We start from the raw sequence: 12,445 nt of genomic DNA on the forward strand, positions 1-12,445 counted from the left end.
TTATATAAATGGGTAGTACAACAGTTTTTTAATCGTTGAGTTTATAGTTTGTAAAAAGGCTATATTGCTCTATTGTATTCATTACCTCTGGTACTGAAGAAATGGGGTTTACAAGAGTTAATAAAGTGTTATCTGCATATTGGTTAATCTGTAATTCTTAATAATTTATTTGAAAGCCCTTTATTTTTTAATTCGAATGGATTTTATGTGCTAATGTTTCAGCCACTAGGATATAAAGGAGTGGAGAAAGTGGACAACCTTGGCGGGTGCCATTTGAGATGTCAAACCATTCAAACCTAATTCCCACTCCCACTATTCTACTCGATAAAGAGGAATAGAGGGCCATAATTGCTGAGAGAATCCATTCCCCCCTCCCCCCCAAAAAAATCCTCTTAAGTTGTTCTCATAAAGTCCCAACTAACTATCAAAAGCTTTCTCTCCATCGAGAGCCATAGTAAGAAAGGGGATTTTCGTGGCATGGACTTTCGCATTTATGTTTAAAATGTTCCTGATATGGTTGGTTAACGTTCTCCCCGGAACGAAGCCCAATTAGAGTGGACATGATATTTTTTATTCTTTTACATAAAACCAAAGCTTAGATTTTATAGTCGGTATTCAGCAATGCAATTGGTCTGCAACTTGCGATTTCTTCTGGGTTTTTATTTTGTTTGAGTATAGGAAAAATGTTGGCTACAAGCATCTCTTTTGGCATCTCCCCCATAAACATAGCTGAATTAAAACAGTTAGCGAGTCTCTGAAGGACCAACTCCTTATATATTTAATAGAAAGAATCAACAACACCATCCCACCCAGGAGCCTTATTTATTTTCATTGCATTAATAGCTTCTGCAATTTTCTGTGGCGTTATTCTTTCATTTAATTGCTCTAGCTGATAATTATTTAAGCAGGGAAGATCCTTATCAGATAAATATTTATTTATAGATTCTTGAGAGGATGCTACAGGCAAATGGTATAAAGTACAATAACATGCTTTAAAAACAGTGCCAATTTTTGTAGGGTCTAATATTACTTCTAGGCCTTGTCTTATTTTATTTATTATTTTGTTGTGATTTAAGTTTACTGGTAAGTAATTTATTCGCTTTATTCCCCCAATAGTAATAATTAGTTTTCATAAATTGCCTGTTTCGGTTTACTTTAAATATTAAGATGTCATTGATTTTATTTTCAAGAATATTTGTTTGATAAAGCTCTAAAAGGGGACGATATATTTCATTTATTACATTAATCAAGTTCAATATATAAATCTGATTTATGAGACTTTTCTCTGGTAAACTTTGCATGTGTTCCTAAACTGATTATATGACCTCTAATGACACTTTTAAAGGCACACCATTTCATCATAGGTGAAACTTCATTATACCTGTTATCTAACCAATATAGATCTATTGCCTTTGCGATATGGCCTCTGTTAACTTTAGATATAAGTAATTTATCATTTAATTTCCAATCTGGGCGATGTCTAGTAAATTGGGTTTTCAGTTTAACCATATTGTGGTCCAACCATGTAATTGAAATAATGTTAGAAGATTTTACTCTCTCCAGCAAATGACAATCTATCAGAATTATTTCGATTCTAGAATATGCACAGTGTGTTTTGCTAAAACAGGTCAAATCTGTTTCGGACGGGTGATAAGTCCTCCTACAATCATAGAGAGCCACATTTTGAAGAATGTTACAAAATTTCCTGGCTTGATTAAAGACATTCTTGGAAGTTTTTTTTTTTGCCTTTCTCTGACCTTTTATCTAGTTTAGAGTCAAGTACACAATTAAAATCTCCCGTTACTATAACTGATTCTTGCTTAAGTTTATCTAATTTCAAAACAAATTTTTGTATATACTGGATTTGCAACATAGATATTAGCTATTGTGTACATTTTCTCATCTATATTACAGATCGTTATGATCCATCTGCCTATTTTTGACTGTGCACTGATGTTTTATAGAAACATTCAACTTTGCTGAGAATAAAATTACTACTCTTTTTTTCTTTTTCTCCTTAAAAGATGAGTAAATGGAGAGAGGAAAATCTTTAAACTTAGTTTTTTTTTTTTCCATCTGCTTGTTGCCAATGGGTCTCTTGGATACATATAATGTGAGCATTTTCTTTTTTCATGCGGTCAACTAAAATTCTCCTTTTTTTGTGGCGAATTGAGCATTAATAAATCTATCCTTATAATATCAACTTGTGTCCCATATTTGGGGCACAAATACCTTCTGTTTAATATCATGACCAAATATCATGAAAAAATTAGAACCGCCACATGGGTTCCCGACTCAGTTATTGAACACACTACTTGTTGATTAAATTTTACGTGAAGACAAGACAATAATACAAAGACAGTGACATGTAAAAAGAACAACCCTATAAGGAAGTCTGGAAGGGTCCCCAGTGGTTTACCCCACCTCATTGTGCCTCTCACCACGATCATATTTAATGGGAGAGAGTTGTAACAAATAATCACAGGAAACCCTAAAAACTTGAATTTGGGAAAAGGGAAGGAAAACAAGGTAATACAAATGAAAATAACCTCTTGTAAAGCTTTTCCAACATAGATAATTATCGTTCTAGGTTATCATGCTTATTGTCCTACTTTAATTACATAAAGTGATTTGTGCTTAATGTCATCTTTATCCTTTTATATGTCTTGTGTAAACATTACTTTGCATATCTATAATTCTCTTAGATTCTCCCTAGATTCAACCCCAACAGATTAAACAGAAAGTGAGTAACCACTTGCAACACTTTCCAACATCAATAGTTACATGCATTATCACTCTTGCATGAATTGTCATGCTTATCATCCTACTTTACATACAGTGATTAGTGCTTAAGGTCATCTTTATCATCTTGTGTGACTTTTGTATAGATTACTTAACATGTTATAATTTATCTACAATTCTTTTAAATTATCCATATATTTGTTTTTTTAAATCTATGTGATATTCGTGAGTTATACAGTTATCCTGATATTTTAAATCTAGTTTGCTCATAAGAAATTTTTTTAAAATATATCAAAGTAATCACTTGTGATACTTTATTAGCGTGCATAATTACGTGAAATATCCCTCTTTCAAAAATTGTCATACTTATCAACCTGCTTTAAGTTGTATAAAGTAATTAATACTTAAGGTCATCTTTATCCCCCCCCCCCCCCCCCCAAAAAAAAAGTCGTTATCCTGCGGTCTTTATAGCTTTCTCTTTTCAGTTTTAGGTGCCTCTTAACTCAAATCAAAGTTCAGATCCTTGAACCACTTAGATAAGGCTAGTGTGTCCGAGAAAGCGTGTATCTTCGCCTCATAAGAGATAATGATTTTACATGGGTATCTCCAGGCATAACGAATGTTCCTTTGGCGTAAGATGCAAATGGCTTTCTTTTCATCCTGGTATAATAAGACAGATCAGGAAAAATAGAGATTTTATTGTATGCTTCCTTGAGTCTAATCACTCTTGCTGCTTTCAAGACTTGTTCTTTCACTTTATTTGATGTGCAACAGATGAGAACATCTCTTGGTAGACTTTCAGGTACGGTAGATGGTTTCATTACTCTATGACTACGTTCCAAAATGTTTAGGGGATTTGTTAGTTGAATGCCCAATTGAAGGAATAAATCTAGAATCAATTAATTTAGTTTATAATTTGCTATTGTTTCTGGGATTACCCTAAGTCTTAAGTTATTGCGTCACAATCTATCTTCTAGATCGGCTAGTTTAAATTCTAAATCTGCCATTTTCTTTTTTAGACTTTCCTGTGAGTCTTCTAATTGGGTTTGTTGGTATACCAAGGACTGTTTTTTCTTCATTCATCTTTTTCTCCAATAATAGGGGTTCCGTTCTGAACTCTGAGAGACCTGTTTGAATTTCATTTTTAATTTTATCTCATAGGGTTTCAAAGCATGCATCTAGGTATTCACGTAAATCGTCCTGAATGATCTCCTTAGGAAGCTGTTTAGTAGATGTAATCTTTGGCATCAATATTTCTGTTTCTTTGACTGCAGGTATCGAAATATCCATTTATTTCTGATGATCTGTTTCTTGTCTCTGTAAATGAGGCGGAGTTAAAAAGGATAACCGCTTTTTTGTCTTATTCTCCGGTTTCTTTTCTTTTTCCCTTTTTAAAAGTTGATTGTTTTCTTGGGCTTGTATTGAAGCCATAATAAATGGGACATAAAAAAACAATGCAAAAACCTCTTATCTCTCTTTGTCCGAGTCTTCCACTGCTTGCTGCTTTTAAGGGATTTAGCAATTAAACAATTACCCATTAGACGTTTTTTCGCTTTATTTTTTCCCCTTCTTGCACCCCTTCCTGCGCTTTTGGTCTCAGTGCAAGTAGTTTTCACCCCTTCAACTACCTAGGATGGAGGTGGGAGGGAGAGGGTACCTGCAGTGCCAGGAAAACGGATTGTTTTCCTGGCACTGGAGTTTTCCTTTAAGACTATATATATATATATATATATATATATTTGTATTTATTTTTTAAATCATTACTGAAAGCTTTGCCCCCCCTCCCCCCCTTCTTCTTACCTTTATCCATGGAGGGGGACACACTGTCAGCCTAGGTGGTCCGGTGGTGAGCAGTGGTCTTTAGCCTGCAGCTTTTCTGGCTGCAGGCTGTCTGTACTTCTCTGCAAGGTGAGTGCTGTGTCAGAGCGTCCCAGCCCCCTCCTCTCTCTGTTACAGACGAAGGGCCTCTTAAGCTGGTGAGGAAGATCATTGATCTCCTCACCGGCCCAAAGAAACTGAGCAGGGCCGGCTCTCTGTGGGTCAGCGGGGAGATCAAAAGGATCTCCACTGTCGGCCTCGGCACATGGGCAACGCTGTGGGGCCCCTATATTTGTGGGCCCCCCAGGCAAGTGCCCATGCAGAAAGACAGCCCTGGCCCATCCCCCCTCTATAGCCCCTACCCCTTTGCACGCACAAGCATAAAGGGACACTATAGTTACCAGAACCTACAGCTTTATTTAGTTGTTGTGGTGAGTATAGCCTGCCCCTGTAGGGTTTTTGTTGTAAACACTGCCTTTTCATAGAAAAGGCAGTGTTTACATTGCTGCCTAGGAACACTTAGGTGCTTCCTGTGTCAGTGTTGCAAAATGTGCAGCACTTACATTCAGCATCTCCACGCTCTGCATGGAGATGCTGAACGCCTGTCATGGAGAAGCATTGATTCAATGCATCTCTATGAGGAGATGATGATTGGCGCAGCCTAGCGCTTTGCTGCGTATGCACAATAGCCTTCCAGTGCTTTCCTAGGGTAAACATTGGGTTGGCTGAGATAATCTAAATTGATGAACCCGCCAAGGAGGCAGAGCAGGGGCGGTCCAGCCACGAGTAAATCACAATTTTTAGGGGGGCCTATAAACCTATAGTGTCAGGATACACTTTGTACTCCTGACACTATAGTGTTCCTTTAAGGTGACTTGTAACATTTAACATTTGGTTTGTAAATCTAAGATGCAAAATTTGGAGGCCTGCATACCTCATACAAACACTTTGCCTAAATTCACCCCTTATACATAGTGCCATGCTACTCAAACCACATAAAATTAATACTACCCTATTTACAAAAACATATTCAAATATACTCTAAATCCACATATCCTGACACTACACACAAAGACCTACATATATTCACTTACACCAGGGCTCACAGTGAATATACACACAGAAACATACATTAACTACATGTACATACAACCAAATACACGGTACACCTTCACAAGCATATATACAGTCCGTCCCTGGGGTCACTTACAGCCAGTATTTCTAGTGAATGTTTTTCTGCTTATATGGAAAGGCTGTCCTCTGCACTAAGGACATTACTCCGTGTTTGTGTCTGACTTGATTCAAAAACATTAAATAAAGTTGCCTTGTGGCCGTTTCTGTGAAATCACTTGCAGGCAACACTAGTCCCAGCTGACAGGAGCAAACGTGGTAGAACCGCAATAGCCCGCAGGTGTAGTTACAGTGTGAGTGCTGGTGACAGCTCCAGTCACAGCGGGAGTCACCGCCCTGTAAACACAATGCGGCAGCTTAATATATCACGGGAATAACAGAGTGCAAGTAGGCGAGGGACATTTCTGATTGACCGCTCTCCCTGTACAGTAAACACACACAGTGCCAGATCCAGTGACCCATCAGAGTGTGTGTGTGTGTGTGTGTGTGTGTGTGTGTGTGTGTGTGTGTGTGTGTGTGTGTGTGTGTAGGAGCAGCGGTGAGGTCAGGGCTGTCAGTGGGGAGGAGAAGAGGAAGAGGAGGAGCTGGTTGACAGTCTGTGGAGCTTTCTCCTTGCCTCTGAGAGCCACCACATTCCATTTGGAACCTTGGCACTTTCTTTGCTCGAAGTGAGTGTCGGGCAGGCGGCAGCATGCGGCCCCTGATCCGGACAGGCTGCAGACTGCTTCTCGCCGCCTATAAACCACCCGGCGTGGAGGCAGGACACCGGAATATACGAGTCCACAGCGTGTACGCCTCAGCTTCCGGACATTGGGTGCCACCTAGTGGACATGACACAGGAATCCGCGTTTACAACAGTCTAAGCAAAAAGAAGGAACCGCTGATACTACAGAACCCAACACTTGCAACATGGTTAGCAGCTAGCGTCCCGTACTGTGCTCTAGTCTTACTTACAGCAGCACCGTGCATACTGTGTTCTAATTCATTGTGTGCAGTGGGTTTCCAGTGCTCTATGCGGCTTGTTCATGAGTAGTTTTAGGCATATTGGTAGTTATTTACTAAACAGTCATTTAAAAGCTGAATTGAAGAAATTTTGATTTCCACCTGTTTAGTCTTAAGTTTACCACGTTGACTATTCATTTTCACAGCAGTAGCTGTAGACATAGCATTATATCATTGAGGCTCTCCCCAGTGCTGATGATAACGTATAGTGACACAACAGAGCATTGTTGGTTGTACAAGCCCCTCACCTCGATTAATCCCCGATACATGCTATATGAATCAATAGACTCATGAAAAAGGGGCTAAATAAACTTGCAAACACAGTGTGTTGCCAAAACTTAAAGGGCCACTATGCAATAAGGATTACCAACATGTTTTATTAACAGTATCTTGTTTTATTCACTATTTAGCTTCAGCAACTCCCCTAAATGAAATTGAAAAAAGGAGGTTTACTGAACTTTTTTCCAACTCTAAGACACACTCCACATACAGAAGCATTGGGGATGAGAATCACGTCAACTAATGGTTGTCCACTTATTTCATCAAGTTATTTGATTTTAAAAGGTCTTGACATTCGGTGTCACCATACAGAGCATGATGGCACAGAATGTGACTTTAGGACATTGCAAGCAGCATGACTGCATATCTTAAAGGACCAGTATAGTGCCAGGAAAACAAACTCGTTTTCCTGGCACTATAGTGCCCTGAGGGTGCCCCCAACCTCAGGGATCCACTCCCGCCGGGCTGAATGGAGAGGAAGGGGGATAAACACTCCCCTTTCTCCAGCGCCGGGCTCCCTCTGCGCTGGGGACTCTCCTTCTACGTCGGCTGTCATGGGCTGAATGCGCATGAGTTGCAAGAGCCGCGCGCGCTTTCATCCTGTCCATAGGAAAGCATTCTCAATGCTTTCCTATGGACGCTGGCGTCTTCTCACTGTGAAAATCAAATGAGACAGCCACTAGAGGTTGGATTAACCCTATTGTAAACATGGCAGTTTCTCTGAAACTGCTATGTTTACAGCAGGCAGGGTTAAACCTAGATGGACCTGGCACCCAGACCACTTCATTAAGCTGAAGTGGTCTGGGTGCCTATAGTGGTCCTTTAAAAGAATGGCAAGCTGAGCTGTCATTTGGCTAACCACTTATGAACGCCCTGACCATGTGCATCTGTGATATAGTTTTCAATGTTTCTCTATAAGTAGCATTGGTTTGTAACTTTAAAGAAAGTGTATCAGCTGCAGTGATAAGTCTTGGCACTAGAATAAAGGAAAGTTTCATTATTTATTTTAATATAAAGAAAGGGCTCTAATTTTAAACACAAAAAAAACCATTTTAAATAATGAAATTTATTTTGCCCATATAATAATCGTTAAAAAAATAAAATTCCTAAAGACCACTCCAAGCACCATTACCACTACAACACGCTGTAGTGTTTATGGTGCCAGAAGTGCCCTGGCACCCCCTAAATGTAAGTAGTGAAACTGTTTTAGAAACCGCTCCATACCTCCATTACAGCTTTCTATCTAAACTGGGCATTATGGTACTTGGAGTATTTCTGTAACACCACCTATACACAGATTTTAATTCTCTAAAAAAAAATTCCCATGCATGAAATCCGTGGATAATTAAATGTTACTGCTTTTTTATTTTATTTTTTTGTGCTTGTTGTGTACCAACCAATATAACATGTTTCTACTTTTTTTTTTTTTTTTTAGGTATAGCTGTGGACCCACAGTGTATGATCACTCACATCTTGGGCATGCAAGGTAAGTTACAAGTGATTTGTACCTGGAAATACACAACACGGAAGCCATAGGGGGTTACTTTCAGTAACAATTTCCTAGATATTTATTTTATGTAAATTGTACAGATAATGAAAAAATACCAAATTGAATACTACATCCTTGTTTCTAAGTATCTCTCTGTTGTAGTATGAAACTTTGCTCTAATTATCATACAATGCCTACAGCATTATCCAGGAAGTGGCTAAAATCTTGCAGCCAATCTAATCTTCCTGTAGCTTTCAATCTTGCCTTATGCTTGTTTTAAAGGGACACTATAGTCACCAGAACAACTACAGCTTATTGGATTTGTTCAGGTGAGTAGAATCATTACCTTAAGACGTTTTGCTGTAAACACTGTCTTTTTAGAAAAAAATTGAAGTGTTTACATTACAGCCTAGTGATAACTTCACTGGCCACTCCTCAGATGGCTGTTTAAAGATCCTTCCTGTGTCATGGCTGCCTAAAACGCATCCAAACTCCTCCCTCTGCATGCAGACACTGAACTTTCCTCATAGAGATGCATTGTTTTAATTCATCTCTATGAGGAGATGCTGATTGGCCAGGGCTGTGTTTGAATCATGCTGGTTCTGCCCCTGATCTGCCTCTTTGTCAGTCTCAGCCAATCCTATGGGGAAGCATTGTGATTGGATCAGGCTACCACTTCTGATGATGTCAGCAGGCAGTGGGCAGGTCAAAAGGAAACCGTGACAAAGCAAGCAGCTCTAGACTTCAATACTAGTAAGATTTTACTATATTTAGGGAGGCATGAGGAGACCAGGGTGGCTAGATCGTGGTTCTGCCATGAGGGCCTGCTGTAGGGGTTTGGAGTGTCAGGATGCTGTCCAAAGATAATCTGTCAGACTGTTTTAGCATGATTTGACACTTACTTGGGTCCCTCTGTGCAGTTTTTCTGCCTCTGGTCTTCACGCGCTGGAGAATATTAATGCTGATTTAGGCATTCATTCAATGGCTGAGAGCCTCACTGAGTGCTCTTAGCCAATGAATATGTCAAATTAGTTCTTGTACTGAACAAACTGACCAAAAGAAGCATCAAGGCGTCCGGTGAAACCCAGACAGGTGTCAAACCATAAAACAATTTAACTATGATGTGATGTCTTCAAGGCACTCCTGGCATCATAATCACTATCTTTCCCTCTTTTGTTATTTTTTTTTTGTTTCCGTGTGTCAGTAAAGGATCTGTAATTGTAATCAAAGCTGCTATCAGTGATGCACCCACAAATTAATTGCTTGTTAAATAATGGGCTGTAAATTTTGTTTACAGTGGATTAATCACATATTTTATGCCATAGTTTCCCTAAATGAAATGGCTTAATTTTTAATCAAAAGACCGAATAAATGCAGACTTGGTACTTGGCTGTAATTTATGTTTATTTATTTATGTTTATATATTTGTGGAGAAACTGTTGGGGTGTATTTCACTTTTTTTTTCTTTTTAAATGAAATGCCAAGATAAGCTCTTTCACAAATCCATGCAAACAACTGCAGTACAGATTCCGCACTAGTACATTTTTGAGAACCCAGATGCAATCTGCATTTAACCATAGATTTTTCATTCTTTCAGATTGCTAAATATGTATGAGTAGCTGAGGGGCATCTAGTCATTCAGAGTCCCTTTAAATTTAAAATCTATAGCATTTTTGTTTTTATCAGATTGACTGCTCACGTTTTTTCTTTTTAATTTAGCAACTATTTCATATAGATTATAGAACAATTTAGTTACAATATGTTCCGAGACTGCAGTACCTCATAGATATTGTGTTGGAATGAGTGCGACAATAACTGGTTCCCAAAGCTGTCGCTAGCGTAGGTTGTAAGAACTAACGAAACCTGACAGCGGTAGCTCCACCTTTTGTGAAAGTTTATCAAGTTCGAATTTTGCATTAACACTTTTTCTTATATCTTTTGACTGTCTTGAATTTCAGTGAAATTCCAATGCATTTCTATGAGTATTTCATGCACTTTGTATAATTGTAATTTTTGGGTGACAGGGCTGCTTTAAATGGACACAAAATAATTCTTATTATTGAGACTATTGTTAGCAGTTGTATACAATTCTATATTTTTAAATGTACCTTATGATTATGGTTCATATATACGAATGTGTCTGAAAGATGTAGTGTGCTGTGAACACCAGAAGATGGTGGACTAACATTTATTTTAGTTTATGAATGTCCTTTTTCTCTTTTTTTTTTTTTTCTTTTCTCCCCCATCTCATTTACTTTTATTTACTCGTCAAATAGTTTTTGTTCTTTTGAATTTTAAACACGAATTAAGCAAAATTTGGATTTCTTCAGCAATTTTGTTTACCCCTGACTAAATCATGTGCTTCTGATAAGTTAGCCACGTTTTAGGACTTGTAAAAGATACATCATGCAGGGAGTGTGCTGTATCAGCCTCCGTTACATAATGCGTTGATAACATTAGATTTTACAACCAGCACTGACATTGTATATAAATTGGATACAATTTCCTCGAGTGCTGATGGTAGCAAAATGTCTACCTGTGTTTCAAGTGCTGCAGATCTAGGTGCCTGGTTGAGAAGGGAGCAAGCCAGGATAGGAGGCAAAGCTGTGCCAAGTCTGAAATCATTGCATTATATGCGTCCAAAATGTTTACACTGTCCACCTCTTTTATATGGACAATAATCATGATAATGCGAGACTTAAACCGTTTTGTGTACAAGTATTCAGAATATTGTAAATTTTATTTTAGCCATCATGATTCAATTTCTTGACATCTGGGTTGCTGGATTTTTCATATCCTGGTATAATAAATGTGAAGGAATGGCCTCATCACTTGCTTTGGCTTATTTCGCAGGATTTTTATTTGTTTTATTTTGTTTGTTTCCACCTGGTTCGGTTCCCGAACTAGGACCACCCCAGATCCTCACTAGAACTTGGACCGTTAAGTATCCTGTACGAAAATCACAAAGGAAATAATTAATAGAATGCTCTTCTCGGTGGCCGCCATTTCGTGCAACCTAACGCACATGGTCAAGACAATGGATGGCGGCCATCTTGTCTCCCGAACGCAGGCAGTGGGAATTTGTTGTCGAATGCCTGGAACTGATTTCAGCCAGGCATTTCCGCAAGTGTCAGTGAAGATAGACCTGCTGCCCGTTCAAGTTCCCGACTACCTACACGAACGGTGTTAACGGAAGTTAAACTACCGACAAAGGGGAGCATTCTACAATTGAAAGATTTTGGAAAACTTTCGTACAAAATCCCTCGAACGGAGACCGGTCATTGCAACAATTACAAAGCAGGAAGAAGGGTAACCAGTGGAAGGCTTGATAAGGTGACAATGTCAAGTTATCAGATCAGCAGATTGGTCATATTACATATGGGAGGCTCTTGTATGGTGTTCTAAGAACCAGAAATACATTTTTGTTTTTTAACTTGCTTATGGTGTATTGAAAAAAGAGAATTGGTAATGTCACAATAATGTATATGTACACTATTTACTCTTGTAGTACCAGGTATCTCAAAAGAAAGGGAAACAAAGATCGGAGTGACCAGCAGGAGATGGGCGCATGTTTCCTGTACCCGGCCGGACTAAAAGTAAGTGCTCACTGAGAGAGCACTTCCTGTCAGTCCGGCTAGATACAGAAGACTGAATCTGCTCCGCCCGGCCACGCTACCAGGAGACACACCGGGGAGCGGGGACGGAGGGGGGGGGATGGTAAGGGACACTATGGGACGGAGGGGGGGGAGGTAAGGGAGACTATGGGATGGAGGGGGTGGTGTAAGGGACACTATGGGACGGAGGGGGGTGGTAAGGGACACTATGGGACGGAGGGGGGGTGGTAAGGGACACTATGGGACGGAGGGGGGGTGGTAAGGGACACTATGGGACGGAGGGGGGGGTGGTAAGGGACACTATGGGACGGAGGGGGGTGGTGGTAAGGGACACTATGGGACGGAGGGGGGATGGTAAGGGACAGTATGG

The 12,445-nt window shown here is 39.4% G+C and overlaps 1 protein-coding gene across 1 annotated transcript in view; it reads left to right on the plus strand.

Annotated features, from left to right (window-relative positions):
- Window positions 1-6,237: 6,237 nt before the first annotated feature.
- The window catches only part of CARS2 (cysteinyl-tRNA synthetase 2, mitochondrial), a 74,999-nt gene continuing 68,791 nt past the window's right edge, over window positions 6,238-12,445 (plus strand). Inside the window, exons 1-2 of the mRNA XM_063459798.1 lie at window positions 6,238-6,603; window positions 8,408-8,458. Coding sequence (XP_063315868.1) covers window positions 6,383-6,603; window positions 8,408-8,458 — 272 coding nt within the window. The 5' untranslated portion in view covers window positions 6,238-6,382. The remainder of the gene's footprint in view (window positions 6,604-8,407; window positions 8,459-12,445) is intronic.

This window comes from Pelobates fuscus, chromosome 1, assembly GCF_036172605.1.
Source record: "Pelobates fuscus isolate aPelFus1 chromosome 1, aPelFus1.pri, whole genome shotgun sequence".
Lineage (NCBI taxonomy): Eukaryota > Metazoa > Chordata > Amphibia > Anura > Pelobatidae > Pelobates > Pelobates fuscus.